The 25,554-nt window shown below is 34.1% G+C and overlaps 1 protein-coding gene and 1 long non-coding RNA gene across 2 annotated transcripts; both read right to left on the minus strand.

Moving 5' to 3' along the window:
- Positions 1-6,736: 6,736 nt before the first annotated feature.
- On the minus strand, positions 6,737-8,991 carry LOC145063483 (uncharacterized). The gene is made up of 2 exons (XR_013687973.1): positions 8,863-8,991; positions 6,737-7,870 (listed from the first exon to the last, which is right to left on the minus strand). It is a non-coding gene; the product is annotated as an uncharacterized LOC145063483 (long non-coding RNA).
- Positions 8,991-9,482, minus strand: LOC145064460 (zinc finger protein 7-like). The gene has a single exon (XM_079011908.1). The coding sequence runs from the start codon at positions 9,480-9,482 to the stop codon at positions 8,991-8,993; it is 492 nt and encodes a 163-aa protein (XP_078868034.1).
- Positions 9,483-25,554: the final 16,072 nt, after the last annotated feature.

The raw sequence follows: 25,554 nt of genomic DNA on the forward strand, positions 1-25,554 counted from the left end.
GGTGTTTATATACAAGAGAAACCCTAAAAGTCCCAGGTTTTGGCCTGTAGTGGCTGCCACGCCGTGGCTATCCTTCGCCATGTTGTGGAACCCACCAAAACACGCGTTCCAGAATATCCTTGCCACACTGTGGGCTACCATGTGCCACATCGTGGCATGGAGTTTTTCTCGAAACTCCCTCTTTGATCCCGCTAAGTTACAAGCTACACTAATTTGGAAAATGGGTGTTACAGTAAGTTTTCCTAATTAAACGAGCATGAGTCACGAACTTTGTAACAATTGGTAAAAATAGGAACGATCGTACGATGCTATGTTTTGATTATTAAGCAATATTAGTATTGTATCAAGAATGGTTGAAGGACTTTAAACTCTTTTATTTAAATAAGTTCTTGTGAAATATAAAACAAGTAACTATTGATAAATTTCGTTATGATGTATGACTACGAACCATCACCGGTTTGTGAAAATTAGCATATAACATCATTTGAACACAACAAACTTAATTTTTGTATCAACATGTCTCTAGTTGATAAGTTAGGTTATATGTAAAACGTGTGCTTAATAGTTGTGGAGGATCTGAATTTGACAAATATACGAACCAAAGTTACAAAACGTGTTTAACGATATGGTTAATCGGTTAAATGTCACGAAATTATACCTTGGTTAATAAATTTTATATTTAAATAAATAAAAATATAAAATGAATTATTATAAGTTTTAAGTAGAATGTATTTAAGTGTTTTTGAATAAAAAGAATAAAACATAAACATTAAAGTTCAAATACACAAAAACTACATTGTTATTTTATACTAAGTATACATGTATGTATTTGTACATATGTATTATTATCTAGTGAATGACTAGTTATGGGTCATGACTTAAAGTGATTTCATGTAAGGAATATGATGTCTAAATCAATTAAGATAAGAGAATTGGTGGAGATAAGTGCCAACTTAACTAATAAGTGCTTAATTACTTAAGACATTTTACTAAGAATGCTTCTAAATCCCTCTTCTAATTTTCGAGATTAAGATCTTCCCTCTTCTTAAATAGAACTCCTAACTAACTAAATAACTAGTAGTTCGTTAGTTAACTAACCCTATCTCTAAGAAACCACCCAAGCAAGTGGCTAGACAAGATCACATCACTTAAACTCACATCCCATTACAAGCTAGTCTAGGTTTTGTCCCCTTATCCTCTTCCACTCTTTCCTCCTTCATATCCACGAAATTTCCTCTTCATTTTACCCTCATTTGACCAGCCAATACTACAGGTAATTACCCTCAACCTTCATCTCATTTTCAGCCACAATAATTTCCTTCCAAAGCCATCAAAACCGTGAACTAAAGGGCTGCTGTCCCTTTTGTGTTTCAGCCACCATTTCACCAATCTACACCTTCCTTTTTGATTGATATTTTTCCACCAAATACCCCTGGAAGTTAGTTGTTATACTACTCAAAATTATTGATTCAAAACAGTGAGTAAACTACCATTTTTCTTACTCTTTTGCTGTGAAGTTTTCGTGACAGCAACATAGCCAAAACAGTGGCTGTTTTGGAGCATCAAACCAACAACCAAAGTTCTTCATCTTCAACCTTCCATTCTTCAAGTATTCGAATAAGGTGAGTTCATACCCCTACATTTTCATGTTTTCTTCAAGTTTTAAGGGGGGGGGGGGGGGGGGGGTTTGGGGGAATACAAGTTAGAACACTAAACATAACTTAAATTTAAAAGACAGCTTTCTATAGAAAAGTTGAGTACTGTTCACGGACTGTTTTGACCATCTTAAACTTAATATATTTCAAAACTGTACAATATTCAAATATTTCAGACTTATACCTTTCTAAGGACTACTCGCACGCGTTCATACGATTTTTCTACAATTTATGACGATTTTTATAAAACTGCCTGTCATTTCAGAAGTGATTTCGGACCAGTTTGTGAAGATGTTCATTTTCACACTAGTTTGAGATCACTAAAAATTCTAATAAAAATTAGGAACAAAGTAGACTCATTTTATAAACTCTCAGAGGTGACAGATTTAGTTTTTGACTTATGGTGATTTATCTATAAGTTTTCTAAAAACAGGGACAGTAAAGGGTAAAACTGTCAAAAGTGGTTTATAGATTTATTAACACCTTCTAACATTTTTGAGCAATGTTTATACATTAAGGAAGTTAAAACACAATCATTTAAATATGTTTAATTATAATTTTCACAAAAGTGATAAGTAAAATTAGGTCTTTACTATCAAACTTAAGGATTATTTCATGCTAAGTTTCTAATAAAAACATAAGAATATGAACAACAGTTATGAAACATACTAAATCATCTTTTAAAATTTATACATATATATAACCATTTGCGTATATATGTTTTGTTTAAAAAACTTGTCTTCTGCATCAAAAATATACAAATATAGTTTACAAAACTTTACCACATTTGTATCCCTTTGAGCAAAGGGTAAAATATTGTCAAATGTATATCTAAAGATTTCACGTCATTTCTCATAGCTATCCCAGTCTTAGGGGATGATCATTTATACAAACATTTTTAGCACAAAAACACGTAAACTTGTTGATCAAATTTAGTGAGTTTTGTCTTCACGGTACCTTATAAAGTACACACGAAAGTCCTGTTAAATATAACCATAGTCTCTTGTAGGGAGAGCGTGATAGTTGTGTATATATCTATACTGGGACCGACAATCCCGCACCTTAGCTGCTTGCAACAGCTAGACCGGCAGGTCTGGGGGTGACAAATGTCATAACAAAATCGACACCCGAAGAACATTGCGAACAAGGCAATCCAATCAAGCATGGTTATAAGATAAAAATGAAAACTCACATAAAACAACGACACTTTTAGTTTACGCAAAGACAGTCTTCAAATAGTTTTATATACAAACAAAACTGCATAACATCATTTTAAGTAGGAAAATTACTTATACGCTTCGATCTTGGTTCATTTAAGGCCACATCTCATTTTAGGGAAAATATAGGATTTTCCGGAAAACAAACATTACTACATTTCATAGAAAAGGTTTACAAATATACATACAAATGTTTATGAGCCCACCAACTTAAATGTTGATACTCTTTTTTCAAATAACTTGTATTATCAGGAAATCAGTAAATCAGGTAACAAATGGCTTTGAGGATGAGATGCTTAGGCGTCTAAACAAATCTTTTGACAACATATTATAATTGATATTTTGAAACATGTAATACGTACAAATGATGTAACTTTTTCAATTATATATATGTTGGTTTTGTTTGCTTTGAACATTTATACTCAACTGTTATGATACACTACATGATAGTCACCCGCCCCTGGACTTTTTTGCCATCCTGGTTTGGGGGTGTGACAAACTTGACTTGTAAACCCACAAACCCATATAATTAAACTAGTTGGGCAGGTGGTGCCCGTGTTTGATATTCGATTTAGGGTTGTACAGTATGACACAATTATTTATATGGGTTGTGTTCGGCTTGTTGTTTCTAACCAGCCAAACCACAACCTAAAACCCAAAAAGAACATTATTGCCACCTCTATACCACCGTTGTTATGTTATTCACCTTTTTTTTTTTTACATTTTACCGTTGAAGTGTGCTAGAACACGATTCCAAAAATCTATATTGGATTGAGCGTTTTCGATTTCTTCCTCTAGGGATATAGAAATCTAAACTCGCGTTAACCTCACTTTTTCCTCTTCGATCCAAATCCTACCACTTTTTTTTTTTTTGGCTTGGTTTTGTTTTTTCTTTTTGATTGTTGTAGTTGACCGATTCTTCATTATCATGGGAAAATTGTGGTTGAGAAGGTTGGGAGAATGTTTAAATTGAAAAGAGTGAAATTGTTGGAAATGGTTTAGTTGGTGAAAGCAATTTTGTTGAAATGGATGTTTGAAAATTGGTTGTTTTGAATTAGTGAGGTTTGTAACATTTTCATTAACCCACCGGTAGATGATGAAGTGTGTGTATTGGCGATATGTTGTGTTAAGTGTATATAGATGAGTGTGTGAATATCAAATGGGTGTGTTTGGGGTTGTGTGGAGTTTTGGGTGTTGATAATTTTTTTAATGTAAATTAAAAGAGAAATAAATGGCAGTATAGAAAAAAAAAAGAATTGGTGGTTCTACTGTTTTTTACGAAATTATTGTAATCGCCACAATTATTTAAAAGAATGATGTAGTTTGAAAAATATTTACAAAAAAGTTGTAAAAATGTATTCCACGTCATATACATTTTTTTATTAAAAAGAAATCTTAAAGAGTTGGAACCACATCTATCCCTCTTCTTCTCCCTTCCTATTCTACTCACTAGGGATGAAAGTGGGTCCAAACCCGGATCGGATGGACCCGGACCCGGAAAACCCGGAACCGGTTAACGGGATTTTATAGAACCGGAAACCGGACCGGTATATAGGAACCGGTTCCGGTTCGGTTCCGGGTATGGTTCCGGGTAAAAGTGGGTCTAGAATCGGAAAACCCGGAAACATCAAAGTGGGTAGGTTGGAACCGGATAAAGTGGGTATAGAACCGGAAAACCCGAAAAAACCGAAATTTTTTGGTAATTACTTACTACTTAGTGGGTTGAACTTTGAAAATTTTCATATTGATATCTCGACTTTGGGGGGCTGTAACTTATGAATACGAAACCACAATTAACAAAATTAGAGTCTAAAATCATGTACAAACTCTAAAATACACTTTGGAAAAACTCGCATGTCAATCCGACTTTAAACGAATGAGATATGCTTGTGTTAATATTTTCACATAATACAAAGTACAAAAACAAATAGCTGAAAAGTTGAAAATTTTCAGTTTTGATATCCCGACTTCGGAGGACTGTAAATCATTGAATGTTAAACCAAAAATGACAAAATTATAGTCTAAACTCATGTACAAACTATAAACTAGAAGTTGGTAAAAACCAAATGTCAATCCGACTTCAAACGAATTAGATATGCATGTTTTAAAACTTTCACCGAATACAAAAAAAAAACTAAAAAACTAAAAACTTCCAGCTTTGATATCTCGACTTTTGAGGACTCTAAGTCAATGAATATAAAACTAAAAATGACAAATTTATAGTCTAGAATCATGTACAAACTCTAAACTACATGTTGGAAAAAACCGTATGTCAATTGGAGCTGAAACGAATAAGATATGCATCTTGTAAATGTTTCACAAAAACCGGTTCCGGTTCCAAAAACCGGTTCCGGATTTTAGACCCGGTTTACCCGGACCCAATGGACCCAAACCCGGATTACCCGGAACCCGGATAAAGCCAATTTTTAAACCCGAAACCGGACCCGGTTCTATATATTCCGGTTCTAACGGGTCCGGTTCCGGTTCCGGTCCGATTTTCTGGTTCTAAATCTCATCCCTACTACTCACCGTTTTTTGTCTGCCGGAGCTAAAGATCAATCGTCTTCATCCTTGCTGATAAAGATCTCTTTGCATAATGGGTCTTCATCTTTGTCTCCGTCTCCACCTTCGTATTTCTTCAATTATTAAGTTGCCGGCTACTGCCCCCCTCCCTATCTCTCTCCCTTCGGCAATGGTTCTTTCCCTCCTTTCCTCTTTCACAGGTGAGCTGCTCTTTGATGTGCATATGTAACACTACTAGTCTTCTTCATCCCATTTGCGACCTGGTTTTCCTTTGTATCAAGATGCACAAAAAACTCGAAGATTTGATAGCATTTTAGGAGATACAAAACTATTTTGTAATCACCATTTGTGATGTGGTTCTCATTTTTTTATCAAGAAGTAGAAAAAAAATCAAAGATTGGAGAGCATTTCATATTTTTAGGCGATGTTTTTTACGATTTCTGGATACACAAATGCTATAACCGAACCAGGTGGATTTTATCTGAAATTTAGTCAATTTAGAACATCATTATCGGAAAGATTTCCGAGATCACATAAACATATATTCATGAAAGGCTTCCAATCACAAATTTATTGTCTCAAACTTTTATCATCATTTCAAACGAAAGGATTTGTGGTTAGTCATGCTTGTTTCTTTGAAAACTTCACAAAAGCTAGATCTATTTTGTGCTAATCGGAGGAAGAACGAGACAACGGAAGAGGTCGGTGAAGGAGAACCTTCGAATTCCGATTGGAAGAATAGATAGGGAAGATGGTGCAAAAGCAGCAATACTTGCCGATAAATTTTAGGAGGAAAAACCGGAAGGGGAAGGGTATATTAGGAATTTGGGGTTATCAAAAAGCTAATTGGCTATGTTTCGGTAATTAATACACACCCATACCGCATGACCTAAATTAATACAATTATCCTGCAATATGACTTTCCACTACAATTCAGAGACTGCCACTGAGATATTTGTGGACCTCAACTAGTAACAGTTTGATTTTCGGTATACACATCTTTCTATCTATAAGAAAAAGGAAAACAAAATATAGAAAACTGTAGTATATTTATATATGTTTTGGAAAAAAATTAGAATAGGACAATTATATACTAAACTTGACTACCATATCTTGCATAATATTTAAAAGCTAAAAGTTTATCATGTCCCGTAAGTTGGAAACTTTACCTTCAATTCTATCAACGTATGGAAGAAATTTATATCCAACTTGAATGGTGGAATGTGATTTCTGGATAAGTGAAAGTGTAATAAAATAAACCAAAAAAGTTTCTTGTGCTGCTGGGAAGAAACGAAACAAATTGAAGAAAATAGAGGAAGAAAACAATACTTGCTCAGAAAGTTAAATAAAAAACGGAAGTATTGGAATTATGTAAACAATTGACCCAACACACCTTATATTTATATTAAAATAAAGACTTAAATAATGAAACATAAAATTTTCTAATTTGCCCTTCATTCAAAACGTACTTTTGAAGTTGTTCGGATTAAATCCGATTAACCCAACAATCATCCCTTAATTGGATCGGTCATACCACTCGTTCACAATAGTACCGGTTCCCCTTCGAGTAGATTTGTCTCTCGTTTCTTCCATTTAGGGCACTGGTTTCTATAGTGACCAAACTCACCATATTTGTAACATTTAACTTGACTTTTATCCCGGACACGCTTATTAGCATCTCGACTCTTCTCGGACCCCGACCTCTTCTCTGATCATGTCCAAAGTCATCCGATTCGAACCTCCATTGCCACAGTGTTTACAAACATGTGATTTTCCTTCATAAGCCAACATCAAGCCACACTGAGTGTCATCAACTTTCTCGGTTCGTCTTATATGCTCATCGTATGTCTTCAATCTACCAACGACTTCATCAGATAACATTAAATACAACTCGAAACATTGCTCTATTGAAGCCATGATTTGAAGAAACGACTTAGGCATCGAATCAAGTAACATTTTCACCAAATCCACTTCTTCAAGCTCACAACCAAGACTACTTGCTTGTGAAGCTAAACCGAATAATTTCGTCACAAAATCATCGACCGTTTCACCCTCCTTCATGCACAAACTTTCAAGCTCTCTCTTTAAGGTTGCAATTTTAACCCATCCCACACATGCTTTGGGTTAGTGTAACTCGCCATTTGCAACAACACCATGTCTCCGGGTTTTGCTTGAAACAAAAAGCAAGATATTGTTTTGACTTCTTCCGATCTGATACTTCACCTAATGCCCTCGATTCGACCGTCCCCCATATGTCATGTGCATCCATAATCGACTTGACTTTGACCGCCCACATTTGATAATTCGTTGGAGTCAAAACTGCAACTTGATATGATATCAAACATCTTTCTTGAACCATCGATATCCTATTCTCTCTTTTGACAACCCCGACCTCTTTAATCAAGCTTGTTCCGAAATCAATTTTTCACCGAACAACAAGACAAGGTCACTACCACCTTTACTCTCTCCCGTCACCTGTAAAAACGAACCGAATCAAAGTCACCCACTTTAATATCTTCCCGTCCGTTTATTTTGCACCTCAGGTTAGTCTCTCGCTATCGTTAGAACAAACCCGATCTAAGGAAATCAGGGCTGCTTGTGATCAAAACCAAATCAAACCCCCTTTCAACAAAACCGCTCTGATACCAAGTACAATAAAATAAACCAAAAGAGTTCCTTGTGGTGTAGGGAAGAAATGAAACAAATGGAAGAAAATAGAGGATGAAAAAAATACTTGCTCATAAAGCTAAATAAAAAACGGAAGTATTGGAATTATGTAAACAATTGACCCTAGACACCTTATTTATACTAAAATAAAATAGAAACCTACTGTGATACTAAAACGAAACACATAAAGACTCAAATAATGAAATATAAAATTTCCTAATTTGTCCTTTATTTAAAACGTACTTTTGAATTTGTTGGGATCAAATCCGATTAACCCAACAGAAAGAGGTAAGCTTGTATGCTCACTACCGTTTTCTTTAGCTGCTGCGTCAAATCATTTAAATAACTACCTGAGTTTTAAGTGAGCAATATCTAAGAAGGTGTTTCAGTTTTTACATACGTTTAATATGGGCATTTTTATATGAACTCCATAGGGTAAAAGGACACATATAGATGGTAGAATATTTATATGATTTTCATGTTCTTTTTTTATAGCCAGATGTATCAATAGCACAGCTGAGATGTGTCTGAAGCGGCAAGTTCTGGAAAGTATTAGGATTACATGACTATTAGAAGAAAAAACAATTGGAAGTTGATAAGTGTACGTCTAGATTTCAAAAAACTGAAGATCTGCAGTATGTAAATACAAGTTATTACATGTTATCTATATATACCTAACATTACAAGGAATAAAGTACAAGCGACTGGACATAATTTTATTTAAGAAGATGCTGAGAGTTTGCTCTAAACAATTACACTTTAAAATTATGAAATTGAAATGCATCTAACTGGAAAGTTACCTCACAAAGTAGTGTGGATCTCCCAAGTCAAACGAACAGTATTGAGAAACTGATATTTCTCATTAGAAGCTGTTACAAACTTACCCTAGTGAGAATTCAGCATTCAAGAAGTCATAAATGGTACCAAATTACAGCTTTAGATTCAAATCAAGTATATGCTGATCTGACGGCTGAGAAGCTGGTTGGGCTTCCAAATAAAAACCTCCAGGCCATTTAAGTTCCACTGTTTCCTCCACATCATAAGGCTGCATCCGTACTCCATATCTGGCACCATCATCAGTAAACCTTGCTACAGTTGTTTCACCATTTGTGGTTGGTGTGTGAACAAGAAGAGAGTGGGCATGAACACCAAGTGATCGGTTACCTGTGAAATTCAGTGCGAAGTCGGTTGTCTTTGGTGAATGATATCTTCTAGCTGCCTCTCTCTCCCTTTTGTGGGCATTTTGATGACCACCTAATGCTTGTGAGTTGTAGAACTTCCTCTTGCAGAAGTTGCATGTATATACCTTCATGGGTCTTGATTGTGAACTCTCACCTAGATTTTGTCCTAGGCTAAGATTCAACCACCCTCTTTGATAATCGCCTGGGTTTTCTTGATTTATATCGTCCCTGATATTCATCGAAACTATGGTTTGGGAATCTGATATTGAAGATTGGTTGTTAGATGTTTTTCTAGGTAATTTTGGATCAAAGAGGAAAGGAGTACATGAGAAAAGAAAGCTATATAGGAAAAGAGGATGTTAACCTCTCTCTCTCTCTCTCTCTCTCTCTCTCTCTCTCTCTCTCTCTCTCTCTCTCTCTCACACACACACACACACACACACTGATACACACATACATAAATGACAATGTCATATATCTTAAATGTCCCCACCAAGTGATGCTTGATGTTGTTGAGGGGACACTCCTGTTGTTCCTTTCAAGCATTTGTATTCCTCCACTTTCTTATTGTCTAGTGCATTTTGTGGATCCGACTCACCAACTTTACATGGTTCACTTCGAGAGCAACTAAAAATGTATACAACTTACATAAATAGATCTTTCTCATCTTTCCAATTATGGTCATGTCACAAAATCTTTACATCTTTTTTCTTAGTGTCTGCAATTAAATGCTTTCATATTCAACAAAATAATCACTTATTTCATACTTTTGCAATTAGGTAACTACTGTTATCTTTTTGAAAAGTATAATATAATCATAACAGTAACATGATTCTCATTTTTCCATTTCTTTTTCTTGCATGAACCTGTCGTTGTTACTTGCTGTAAAGTATCATGTTAATATTTCAGCTAGAGTTTTTAACGTTTTTAAAACAACAGCTTGATTCAAGTTGTCTTCAACAGCGCACAGGTGCTTTATTTGTTGCTGTATTTGCCAGTATATTTTGTATAGTAATACAAGAGGGTAATATGGCAAGTGGATGATGTGTCATGTGTGTACACAGTAGGAGTCCATTGAAAACCACTTGTACTACCTTATCCTCTTAAGAAAATTAAGCCAAGTACAAGTAGTAGCACCATTTCCAATTTAAAATATGTAGAAAGCATTAGAACAGGGAATTTACAGGATGGGTTTGTACAACAAGCTTTCACCTGGGCAATATCAAATCAAAAGATTAAAGGTGGGCGTTCGATTCACCTTTTGATTGTAGCATCTCACCAAACATGTTATTAAAGTTAGCAAACCACTTTGAATAAACTATATCATTATAGGGTTCCTATACCATAAAGCAATGCTAGTGCATGTACATAAAGAGAACCTTCCCAAGTGACACTTGGTGGCTTCTATTCATTTGACCTCTCATTGATTAGTACCATCATCTATGAGCTTTGTGCACGATTTCGGTGACTGGGCCCACACACACACAAATGCATTAAATTACAACCTTAGATTCAAATCAAGGATATGTTCATTTGACGACTGAGAAGTTGGTTGTGGATCTAACTAAACACCTCCATGCCACTTGATCATGTCCACTAGTTGCTCCACATAGTGTTCATACGTATGGCTGCCTAGTGGCAGACCGAGAACAAAGTCTAACCGGGTTCCATTCTAAATTTTGATTGGATTCATGTTATTTCTATGGTGTTCCAAGCCACAAACTCAAATATATTACATAAAGTTTTAGAAATTTCGATAGTTAAGTGGGGCCAAACACCTCATTTGGGGTGGCTTGGATCTGCTATTGTCCATGCCATGCACTAATGTTAGCAAACCTTGCAACATTGGTGCACCATGTGGTGTGTGCACAAATAAGTAAGCATGCACCTGGAAATATAGGTTTAGAGGGGGACTTATTGTTAAATTCACCATCATTGGTGCTTGAATCCTTGTTTTTGTCTCTTCCTCCCTCCTATGGGCATTCTGATGACCACCTAATGCTTGTGAATCTAGGAAATTCTTTTCCAAAAGTTGCATGCATAGACCCTCACAGAGGCTACTCTTGACTATAAAATAGTGTCTCCTCGATTTTCTAACGTCCCAAAAATACCGAGTAAAAATTTTCATTTTTAAATAAGTCAAATTATTTATTCTTTGTTCCAAAAGTGGTCAGAGTTAAGGTATTCTCAAAACATTAGAGTATTTTGCAAACATTCAGTGCAAAATAAATCTCCATGGGATGTAGTGCGATAAAGTCGGACCCTTCCTTTCGAAATCAAAAGTAGCTGAAACCATAAACATAAACATAAACAGTAAACACAAAGCTTAGTGAGTTCCTGGAAAAACCACCACACAACATAACATAAACAATCATGTATACTGGGTCCAATCAGTCATCGGACTGGAATACCCTCGGGTCAACAGCCATCAGGTTGGATTACCCCTTAAGCCCACAACATGAGTCTGACTTGTCTTTTTGGAACACAGCTCATGTCTGGCTGCTTCCCGGGTTTGTTAGCTTCCGCATAGACCAGTATTTTCTCAACCCAACCTCACTATGTCGACATATGCAACAAATAAACATATAACCAACAAAAAGATAATTATGCAGATCTAATAGATCACCACAACATAGAAACATCCTATATACCAGGATACATAACTGAATGGGACAACATTGATGCCTTCGAACCACAAGTACAATGAGGAAACTCACCTGAAGTGAAGTACCCCAAACACTGAGTAACACTTCCCTTTCTGCACTGCTTGCTCCCATAAATCCACTAATTACCAAAACTGGTAAAAATCATAATCAACAATCCAAAACCCTCAAGTTTGAGCCAAAGTCACATTTGGTTAGAAGTCAACAGTCAATGGAAGTAAAAAAAAAAAAGACAAAGTCCAAGGAAGGCTAAGTACGCCCAACATACTCCAACCTACACTCAGCGTACGTGATTCGAGCCTAGTACGCCCAACGTACTCCCAGATGCAACCAGCATATGCAAGATCGATCCAATGCTTACATTTAGCACTTTTTTCCCTCAAGACCTTTCGTCCAGAGCTTAGATCTAGATCCAAATGACATACTAAATTATAAAGTTTCAAACTTTATGACTTTGCATGGCTAGAAAGGGTCCAAATCCAAAACCCTAACTTATCATAAGGTTCTAAGCTTCATAACTCATGCATGAAAGGAAGAACAAGACCAAGATTGCATTTTTATGACTTAACACCCTTAAATACAACTGGAATTGCGCCTCACAAGCTCTGGAACAAGTCACACTCAAATTGACCAATTTGTGGGATAAATAGGACGTAACTTAAACATCTAAGCTATATCTATCAACGGAGACATACATGTACAAACTTTATAACTCCTGGAGATGAATGAGGGAGGAGAAATTCTAGATCCAAAGTTGTTTCAAGCTTCCAAGAACTATCACAAACTTCTTCTTCCTTAAAAGGCACCCAAAAGCACACTTTTTTGGCTCAATATGCTCAAACTAGGGTTATGGTTTCAAGGGAGGACGTTGGAGAGATGGAGGCTAAGAATGGAAGAGGTTTAGAGGCGTTAAGGTACTTAAATAGGGATCAAAACTCCAGATTTAGGCTTTGGGATCTGATCATGTACGCCTAGCGTACTCTCTTAGAGGCACATTTTTATCACATTATGCGCCCAACGTACGTTGAGTACGCCCAAAATACTACCACTTATATTATCTAATCATAGGATTCAACCTGCTATAACTTCTTTGTTTCAACTCTGATTTTGGCGTTCTTTATATGAATGGAAATGTATTGAAGATCCCTACAATCTAACATAGTTATTTTAGACTAAAAACTGCACGAATTAAAATTCGTATTTCATGCAAAGAATTCTGGTCTATGACTCTTCCTTTTCAACCCTTCGGCCCAAAATTCAATTCAAGGGTTAGATCATGCAATCATTGTTACCAGCTCCCAAAAGGTCTAAAATTTTCTTCCTTAAGTCCAAAAGCCACAATCGAAATCCGGACCGCAAATATGAAATAAGAAATGACAAGAAACAGGATGTTATAGATTTTGTCTTACGATAAGATCTAGACATCCTTGTTTATGAGTACCGAAATATGTTTGTTAAGAATTGATGACGATATTGATCGATTTCTCAAATAATTCAATACAATTTCATGTAAATAGAATGATGATCGAAATAACAAATTACTTGTTAGAGAACCATGTTAATTGATTACCTTATCATCAATTGATTTGCCAAAAATGCACTTATAAGATGAGTAATATTAGGCAATTTATTAGAATTATTTGGGTGTTGTGTGAAGCGAATGAAAAATCTTTCTCTTTGAATAAATTTATCGCATACATATGAAGTACAACTTTTGGGAAAATCGACATGAGGTCCCTTACATCTTTGTTATTACTATTGGTTTTATTCAAAAATCGGTTTCTAAAAATACTAGAAACAACAACGGAAGCTTTCAAATCTTGGAATAAACTTATAACCATTTTAACTGCCAATTATCATTTTGCAAACATGTAAATATCAAAACAACCATAGGATGAAAAGAATACAAGCTTTGAAGTCTTTTAGTTCTCTGGCGAGGTTGGAAGTTGATGAATAATATAGAGTAGAACTACACCATAGTAGAAACACCAACAATTTGTCAACTTAAATGGATGCTAGTACTTCTTGTAATATTAATAACACTTCTAAGCCTTTACGAACAATTTTTTTTTTTGTCTTAGAGGAGAGTTCAAGTAACATATCAAACATCTTTTTATAGTTCAACCATTTAAGTGAAAAAACTAGATAGTGTATGGAGAGAGGTAGAAAATCCAAAATTCATCAACTAGAAAAATGCACAACTAAAAGTCTTCTTAAACACCTTTAATACTAGATAATAACCATTGTATTTTGTTACTTTAAACACCATACTTCTAGTAACAAAAGCCTACAAATAAAGGGTACGACTTCTACATTAAACAACTATAACTTCTTTCTCTCTTTTCCCCCATTGTATTCATGAAAATAAGAAGCAAAAGTGAAAGAAAAACGGAGGCCCTTATTTAATATATATGAAGTCATAAAATCCTTTTAAAAAACTTATGATATTGATACCTTGTCCCTCATGTCCATGCTTGATCATTACGTAGTACACATGCTTCCAAAGCATGTCACCTTCATTATAATAAACAAGCATTAAGGACAAGAAGCTAGTACTTTTCATTCCTTCTGTTTTTTTGACAAAAAACAATTAGAGAAAGAAAGACTTCTTATTTCGTTCGTTTATTTATTGGTCATGTATATATAATTTATATCACAAAAACATTATATATATATATACATATATATATATATATATATATATATATATATATATATATATATATATATATATATAAATACATAACTTATATAAATCAATATTTTATTTTGATACTTGTTATTGAGATTTATTATTTTCAAAAAATAAATAATTTCAAATTAGTTACAATAGTATAAATATTTATTAAGATTCAAATTCTTATAAATAATTTATGTGCTTCAAGTTGTTGTTACCATGACCCTTTCAGATCATATATTATTAGCAAATATCATTCTATAATGATTCTTGTGGATATAGATCTCTCAATCTCCCACTTGTAGAAGATTCATTCTAGATTGATATAGTAGTGGTGAACTTATAACAACATTTTACTGCCCCAAATAACATATGAATTAGTTGTTGGTTTTTGAGCATTCTAACACTCCTAAGTGTACATGCAACCTTAAATACCTTGGATCTATGTTTTCTCTATTATACATACAAATATGAACATCCAAGGTATTATCCTAATCTAGCATACAAAACAATGAATATAACAAGATAGAATACATACCTCTTTGATGTAGAATGTCTTCATGAAGCTTGAGTGCCTAGTGCCTCAAGTGTGACACCTCAAATGGTTCACACAACACCAAATACACTTGGAATAACTTGAGAGAAACTTAGGACCCCTTGAAATCGGCTAGCCCTTCTCTAGAATAATGCTAGTACCGATTTTGGTGAATAATATGATGCTTATATAGTGTGTTACAATTAGGGTTACACCATGTAAACCCTAATTGTCATGACCTTTCATTTCCATGACCCATGGGTTATGTAACCTCCATGGAGCATCCTATGGGTTTAACCCAACTTGATTATCCATGGAGCTTTGGCCCACTATACAAGTATGGATGATTTATATAATCAACCCATATATTTAATTAGTCTTCTTTTGATCACATAATTAATTCTAGATTAATTCTTGATCAATACTAATTAAATAATCCTATTAATATATTAGAACTTATAATATATTAATCAACCTTAAGTGTTATTTCTCTCATTATAGTCTATCCAAGTGCATGATGCCATGCAACCCTAATGGACCTGCCGGGTCGGGTCAAGTCTTACCAATTATAGTTATGGACTTAGACATTAATCCAACAGTCTCCCACTTGGATAAGTCTAAAACTATTATTGCGTATGACTTCAGGAACCGACTAGCAATCGTAGCTCTCAAAAGCTTCTGTTGAACTCTGACCTTGCCGATTAACTCTGACCTTTGTCAATGACTTGTCCATTAGATAAGGGATCATATATTCCTCCATTCTAGATATCATATAGACTGAGACATGGATTATAATCATTCTCTCTGTCCATTTGTTGTTTCTTGATTTCTGATTTATGACGACTGACTAATTGAACAAATCAAATCAGTCCTAGCCCGGCCGAGCACTTCCATTTGTCATCATTAAATCATTGAGGGGCCTACAGATATCACTTTTATCCCGAAGGTAAAAGGAATGGATAAACTTCGACTCATATGGCTTGTTCTACTACTTGTTGAATCATACACAAATGCACGTTTTATAACACCGAGTTACCGAATGCGTTTTCGTGCAATCAATGTACAACCAACTCATAGTAACAACTCATATCTCTAGGTTTGAAGAATATAAGATATTATCGTCTCATGATCACTCGTGATAAAATCCATGATGTGATTCCAATGAGCGCAGGTTGAATCCAATACTCAGAACTTATGAACACTCATGAGTGTTGTAGCCCTTTGTCCAACAACTTAGACCTCTACAAGCCAACCCATGACAGTCTTAATTCATATCTACTTCCAACATATGACCGAATGTGGATGGTTTGAATAACTTAGTCATCCAGAACATTGACCTAGTTTATTCTGGAAGTCAAAACATGCAGAATGAAACACAAGAATAATTGAATCGAATATGGTATCAAAACCTATGAACATAAATAAAACACCTTTTATTTATCACCATATGATTACACATTATTCATTGTATACTGTTTTAGCTATCAACTTTATTCTTGAATTAAAATAATAGTTGTCCCATGCTTCAAGCATGTACACTATGTTTTCTAAACACTAGTCATGCCATACACCAAGTATACATACTATGTATATCTATGATCTTTACTTTGTGAAATAGATCAATTGAACATAACTCCAATGATCCTCATTTCACATTCCCAAATCTTTACTGCAAATGCAAGAATTCCAAATTCATGCCATTTACTGAAATCTGTTAGATTCTAAACTTATATGCGGTGATCCTCTTGTAATGATTATGCACAAAGTCAGAAAGACTTGACAACAAACATTACAGAGCATTCCAAAGGAGATCAGCTCCTTGGAAACATCCTTCTTGCATTAAGTTTCCTAATCTTAAACAAATTGAATAATTTTTAACTTTGAAACATTTCCAGATTCCGTTTTGACTATCACTTCTGAACAATAGTTGCCTCCTTACAGATTATGTCAATATGGTCCTTCCAGAATTATCACTATACTTCTAACTGTCCTTAAGCAACCAATCTTTAGTAAGCCTTAAATTGTCCTCGACAATTTTTTAATCCTTTTTAGTCATATCCAATTCTAGACCTTTTCCCTTCTTAATGCCCCAGGCATTTGGAAAATTTTAGAAAGGATGAATATAGCACATGTAATCGATCCTATCTCTAAAGCATATGGTACACGATTCATGATGTCTCACATAAAGACTAAACCAGTCTTTTGCTATACCATTTCCATTTCTATTTGCCAAGTTCTCATAATTCAGATTATGAAAAGGGATGCTGTAATCATAATCGAATTTTAGAACGCAAATAATGGACCCATATACAAAATTTCCTTATGTTGAGCCATTCCAACATGAAATTCATATATATATATATATATATATATATATATATATATATATATATATATATATATATATATCCTTGACTAAATACGATTAAAACCTTAATCTAAGCTTTTAGATTTGAGATGAAGTATAATTTCCTCTCCCTTAATTATAGCAAAACAACCTTTTCCCAATTGAAACCTTTTGTTTTCTATAATTAACATTGCTAACTTGCAACCTTTATTATAATTATCATGCTCCCACTAACATGATGATTATTAGCATAACACTTATGTTCCGACTAGCTTTGACATGTACTCAGAAATTAGCTGACTTTCTTACCAAAGTTCAGATTTCTGATACTAGATTGTTTTGATAAAACTTTATCAAAATCATACACCTCTTTTAGATAGCTCACATGTGTGTCTAAAAAATTTTAGGACTATGAAAAGGGATGCCGTAATCATAGTCTCAATTTTTTAAACCATTTTGCCACTTCTCACAAGTCCTTGCTAATGTGTCGGTTAACCACACAGCTCCACTAACAACTTTGAGAATGCAAATATCACAATTGTTGTCTACTTCAAATCTACTTGGTGGAAGTGTTTCCTCACCATCATTTTCATGAATCGGAGAGAAACCTTATGACCCTTAGATTTAATGGTGTATGTGTTCTTATCCATGTGAATTGTCAAGACCATAGTCACAAGACAAGGATAATGACAAATCCAAAATCATATGGACTGAACTAAATCTTAATTTCTTGCCACCTGGCAGCTCAAGGGCCTGCCATTGCTTCCAAGTTGTTGTGCAACCAATTGAGAACTCTAAGAACTCATATGCAAAGCCAACTTTAACTAGAATGGGCACAGAATTTGTCAACACGATAGGTTATGAACCTCAGGTCGTGTGCTAGTGAAGAACTTCAGGTTTTATTCTTGATTAGTTCTTGAGACTCTCAAGACCTTTAAGACTCCCACTGTCTCCTTGACCTATAAGACTTTCTTGCCAAATATTCAAGAGATAATGTGGACTCTAATCAAGACAAACACTTAACACAATTGGCCTTAGTTGGTCTTTGTTTTATCCAAAATATCACAACTTACCAATTTCAAATGTACAAGAGTTGGACACTTTTACTCTTACATTTGACAAGTGTTAACAACCCTTCTTTAAGATATGTCACTCAAGTTACAATCTTAGAGTATAACTCTAAGGATTGTTTTGGAACGAAGTATGACTCATCTTCTTGATTTAACCACTTCAACAATTCATAACTCCTCTTCTTAGCTATCAGAATGCACTTAGAGGATAAATTGTGATAAGGTCTCTTAATCATTAAGATGATCATATATCATAAAGTACTCTCCCATCTTTTCAGATTTGAGAAACTTTTATCCTTCTGCCTAATTTGATTCTTCTCATTTGTTCTGCCATACATTGAAAATTTTCCAATGCTTCAGAATTATACTTAGACTTATAAGTATAACCATGTTTACTAAACTTTAGTAAATCATGACGAATAGTCTTATCGATTATTTGTGGTGGGCTTGATCAGTACACAAGAATGTGTACTCGATCCCGTAGTCCTTTACTTGATTCACACATCCATGTGAACAATTAATTAGTCTTAATTTTCCTATGCTTGAAAGTTCTCATTCATCATAGTATACAACTTGCATGATTCCAAGTTCCGGTCCAATTGAAACTTGGGTGATGAGAATCTTTCCTTATTTGGTAAATTTAGACATTACCACAAATGAAAGAATCAATTTCATATTTCTAGTCTTGCTATTAATGGAATCTTATAAGCAACAAAATTTTCACAGATGCCATTGTAAGGATATTTTAAAATAAATAAAATCAAAAATTTTTCCATTTATTTTAAAAACTTTGCGGAAGAACTTATCCTTATAATCCATATGAAAAATTATTGTTATTTATTCCTAAGCAATATCTCATAACTCCTAAAAAGTAGCTCAAGTATCCAATCTTCAAACTATGCGATAGAAATCCATCTATGCGATCAGATTCAACATATCTTTTATTTAAGTTTCTTTACTTTTCTTTGATTCTTAAAACATCAACATGTAACTTAGTCACATCATGTATCAAGAATCTCGGAATGGAAACTTAGCAGAGTTAGATAGTGGATTTTTACCTGAAGTAGAGTTAAACGTCCTTAGGTAAAATTAGGCAGCTTCGCAACTAATGCCCCTTCCTTTGGCAATGGACCCTTGATAATGAGACTATCTCAGACTTAGCCTCTCTCTTTACCATTTGGTCAACCGAATTGACTATGGCCAATCCCTTTCTATTGGGAAGAGAGAGCTTTACTGGATATCCAATCTCATTATTGTCAATGTCTATAAAGTTTTAGGAAGTTGATCTTAGCAAATAGATAAGATCATTAAGGGTCTTTTCATAGTCTGTTTCATAGGAGTCCCAAAGGAGTTGACTATGTGACTTTGAAAGTGATTAAACTACCAACTTTCTCAAGACTTTGACACCCAACTCTCCCGACTTGTCAATATGTGACTTCATCTTCAAGATGTGATCACACCTAGACCTTGCCTTGCCAATAGGGCTTGAGTGACCTTGAACTTATGGGTTAGGGAGAATAATTGGAGGAGGTGAAGGAAGTATGATTTCCATGGGACATCTCTTCATTTATGAAAACTTGTTTGAAGAGATTTGGGAAGATCATAGATGTCTAAACCAGACATCTTTTGGGAGATATTCAAGATAGTTGATCTAAAGTCCTTAATATGACACCCAATATGAAATATTAAGGCTAGGACCCAACAAACTATTTTCTAACTTAGAAGAGGGATGCCGTAATCCAAGCTATAAAATATTTGAAGGTAGGTGAATGACGATTCACCAATTTCCACCAAGATAAACGAAATGTATTATTAGGTTTTAATTGGATTTGAAACTCCTAGATCTTTTGAGATTCATCGAACTGTTCAGTAACATGTTTCAATCTCGAGTATGCCCTTTAGTTTTTGTGACTGGAATGTCGAGGATCACAAAACAAGGTGTGAAGTAACCATGCAAATTACTTGGTACCCTTAAGTTTTTACCCCTCAATCGATGTGCCAGTTAACCACACACGCTCCATCGATACTATGATAAACATTAAGTTACCCTTTGCCTACCTTGTTAAATACAAGTTAGTGTGCCGATTAACCACACACGCTCCACTAACCGACTTAAACAAATTGCAAAGTGTAATTTCATGGATTAGCACCTTATTCATATTTTCCTAAGTAAATAAGATTGGGTATTATTAAGAGTTTAGTTACTTAGTATTTATCAATAATACTTTTAATGAAGGGAGAATTATAGTCCTGTCAAACCCGTTCGGCTAACGACCATCCACCGGTCAAGGAAGCGGTGGATGAGAGTGGACACCCATTAAACTGCCATTTTATAGGTAGTAACCTTATACCCCCTTATAGACCGGCTTCATGAATGAGGCCTACTAACGGTAACACTGACTTTACTCTTAAATATATATATATATATATATATATATATATATATATATATATATATATATATATATATATATATATATATTATTAACTTATAATATTATAAAGTATAAGGGTTGAATTTTAACTTTTAAAATTCTAAGGGCTAACTTGGAATTAAAGTATTCATAAGTGAAAACTTTTTCAAATTCCAAAACTTGAGGGAAAGTTTTGAAACTATTCAAAACTAATTAATTCCATAACCTATGTGTTTAAAGTAGTTTTAATCCAAAAACTCTTCAAGTTCCATAACTTGAGGACAAGTTATGGAAGACTTTAAACTAAAAAAGAATTAAATTTTCTTTATTTTATAACTTATGGAATTAATTAAGGTTACACATTTTATTACTTAATGAAGTGACTCTTGAACTTCCATAACTTGAGGACAAGTTATGGAGTCATAAAACCATTCAATGAGACAAGACTCTTCATTTTGTAACATTTGCCAACTTTTATGAGTTTTATGAAACTTAAATGTGACTTTTCATACAACTTGAGGACAAGTTACAAAAAACACATTTTAGAATCAACTCTTAGATTAATTTGGATTGAAAACAACAATTTCACATAACTTTCTATTAATCTAAGCAACTCATAAGAACAAGATAATTCAAATCAAACTTTTTCTTGTAATCAGTCTAAACCTTAAACTAATATAAAACATGAATCTATTGACACTTATCTTTGAAATTGGATTAGCATGAGCACTAACTCATCAAAAACAAGTCTATAAGTTTAAAACCATCTTAGGGTAATGTTCCTGGTCCAATTCCAACCAAAAAGTCGAATATATGTTGTCTGGGGTTCCAACTCGTCGAGTGCACGAACAAACTCGGCGAGTTGGATGCTTTTTGGCTTGGACTCGACGAGTCCATCAGTGGACTTGGCGAGTCTGCTGTGCAGACAGCATAAAAACTCGAATTTTCATCCAGTTTTGCAAGTATAACAAGAAAACAAGCCTAGGCTCTGATACCACTGTTAGGTTTTGAGCATTCTAACACTCTTAAGTGTACATGCAACCCTAAATACCTTGGATCTTTGTTTTCTCTATTATACATACAAATATGAACAACCAAGGTATTATCCTAATCTAGCATACAAAACAATGAATATAACAAGATAGAATACATACCTCTTTGATGTTGAATGTCTTCATGAAGCTTGAGTGCCTAGTGCCTCAAGTGTGACACCTCAAATGGTTCACACAACACCAAATACACTTGGAATAACATGAGAGAAACTTAGAACCGCTTGAAATCGGCTATCCCTTCTCTAGAATAATACTAGTGCCGATTTTGGTGAATAATATGATGCTTATATAGTGTGTTACAATTAGGGTTACACCATGTAAACCCTAATTGTCATGACCTTTCATTTCCATGACCCATGGGTTATGTAACCTCCATGGAGCATCCTATGGGTTTAACCCAACTTGATTATCCATGGAGCTTTGGCCCACTATACAAGTATGGATGATTTACACAATCAACCCATATATTTAATTAGTCTTCTTTTGATCAATTAATTTATTCTAGATTAATTCTTGATCAATACTAATTAAATAATCTTATTAATATATTAGAACTTATAATATATTAATCAACCTTAAGTGTTATTTCTCTCATTATAGTCTATCCAAGTGCATGATGCCATGCAACCCAAATGGACCATGTCAGGTCGGTTCAAGTCTTCCCAATTATAGTTATGGACTTAGACATTAATCCAACATTAGTCCCATTCCAAAGCTTCAATTGATGTATAAGGTAACTTCATTAGTTATCCCTTTGTTACAGACATCTTGTTAAACATGAGGTACGAATCGTGACCAATTTCAAAAGGTATTCAAATTTGGGTAACACATGTTAGATGTCTAACTCTCAACATATAAGAGGAAAAAAATCCCATATTGAATACATGTGCTTCTTGTATAGTTCATACCATAACTAATAAAGGACTTTATAATTGCCTATATAAAGATCAACACTTAACTATCTCAAAGTGTAACATTCCCTACACTTAAGTCCCATATATATATATATATATATATATATATATATATATATATATATATATATATATATATATATATATATATATATATATATATATATATCTTATGTGTTAGGTATACAAAGATAGTACCTTTATCAAGTATCACTCATGACTGCGATCTTGAGGTGATAGTGAAACGAGTCATGTCTCATACTTGTTCTCGAACAAGTACCTCTGATTCTTTGTTGCAACACAATGACTACTTTTATCTTATGAAAGTCTGTTGGATTAGTGTCTAAGTCCATAACTATTTTGGTATGTACTTGACCCGATGGTGCATGGTCCTTTTGGGTTGCCTTTACCAAAGCAACTTGATTGGAGAAATAAATAAAGAGAGAGGTTATTATGATTTATTAATATGTTATAAGAATAATATATTAAAGGGGAAATCATATTTGTTTAATTAATATTGGTCAATAATTAATTAAGAATTAATTTTGTGATCAAATGTAATTAATTAAACTAGAGGGGCTGAATTGTAATTATGTGATAGTTACAAAATATGGAAATGGTTATAATAAATATGGGTTGAACGAATTCAAGGAGATAAGGATCCTTGAAATCGTCCAAAGGATAAAAGATAAGGGTTTTCAAGGCTTATCTTATGGTTGCTTGGTGGGCAAGCAACCATATAAGGATAAGGACTGAAACCTAATCTCTACACCTATATAAATAACCCTAAGGCCATAAGAATTCATCCATGCCTTGTCTAGGGGTCCTAGAAACGAATTTTATACCTCTTCCCTCTCTTTATACTTTCTCCATTTGCTCTTGGTGTTTGTAAGCCATTAGAGGAGTGACACTTGTGACTCTAAGCCTTCCAAAGTCAATTCAAGGAGGAATTGGGATTGTTATTACTACATAACAATCAAGGTAACATCTTAAACCTAATTATATGTTAATATCGATTTCCATATGCTAGAATTAGGGTTTATAGTCTTGGATAACTTGCATGTACAATAGAGAAACCTAGATCCAAGCATTAGGGTTTATATGGGCACATAGGATGTCTTATGACCAAAACCCATTAGTGGTATCAGAGCCTTTGGTTAACTTGTTTTCAATTAGTATTATACAATTGTATGAACTTAACATATTAGGGTTTATATCCAATAAACCCTAGGAGGCTATAAATTTCGAGATTAGGGTTTCTATACCCTAATTTGCGAAAATTTGAAAGGGTTTCAAATCCTTTACTTAAGCCTCAAGATTTCGAAATCTAGGGTTTGAAAAACCCCATGATTTTCGAAATTAGCCTCCTCCCCAAGATAAGATCCTAAATTTTAGGGATTTGGATTATCTCATATCTTGTAATTATCTTATAGTTGTTATATATGGTAATTATAGATTTCGCATTATCCTGACCATAATTTCGAAATCTAGAGAGATAATTAAGGGATTAGGATATCTTAAATGTATAAATGGTAATTATCCTCATGATTTAGATAATCCCTTATGATTTAATAATTAAATTAATAGTCTAATTCAAGATAATTATTAAATCAAGAGTTTTAATATTTAAAATATTAATTTATATGGCATAAATTCGAAAATTTTAAGAGAGATTAAAACTAAATTGTTTTGAAAAGTTTCAAAACTTGCCCTCAAGTTTTGGAATTTAAAAGTTGATTAAAAGTTTAATTAGGATGTTAAATTCTAAAACCCTAGTATTGTTTTGAAAAGGTTCAAATTACACCCTTATGGTTTTATTAATTAATTAAGGTGTATAATTAAAAGAAGTTTAATAAATCCATAAAAGTTTTGGTTTACAATTAAAAATATAATTGTTATATTTGACCACCTAGTATTTTAAAGTGTAAAACACACCCTATACTATATATAACATTAAAAGTCTAACATTATATATATGAATGAGTAAAAGTCAGTCTTACCGTTAGTAGGCCTCATTCACGAAGCTGGTCTATAAGGGGTGTTTAAGGAAATTGCCTATAAAATGGCGATTGAATGGGTATCCTCTCTTACCCACCGCACTCTTGACTAGTGGAGGGTCGTTAGCCGAACGGGTAGGATAGGACGAAACCTTCCATTATAAGTATAATGAATTATTAAAGTAACTGAATGTTTTCATAAAATTCCCGATCTTAGTTACTTAGGAAAAAGTGAATTGATGCAATTCAATGAAATTATACTTTGTACCCTTGCGAAGACGTTAGTGGAGTGTGTGTGGTTTACCGGCACACTAAATGGTTCTAAGTGAAGGTAGCAAAGAGTGACTCAATGTTTTTCATAGTTCGGTGGAGCGTGTGTGGTTTACCGGCACATCGAATAGATGACTGTAACATGTGAGGGCACCATGTAAGTTTGCATGGTTATTCACACCCGCTTTGTGATCCTCGGCATCCCAGTCACAAACAAGAAGGGCATATCGAGATTTAAACATGCCATTGAAAGTTCAATGAATCTCAAAGGATCTAGGAGTTTTCATAGATTTAAAACTTAAATTCTTTTTCGTTTTTCGTGGTGGAAATTAGTGAATCATCATTCACTTACCTTCAAATATTTTGCAATTA

The sequence above is a fragment of the Lactuca serriola genome, chromosome 7, assembly GCF_051521515.1.
Source record: "Lactuca serriola cultivar US96UC23 chromosome 7, Lser_US96UC23_V15, whole genome shotgun sequence".
NCBI classification, from domain to species: domain Eukaryota; kingdom Viridiplantae; phylum Streptophyta; class Magnoliopsida; order Asterales; family Asteraceae; genus Lactuca; species Lactuca serriola.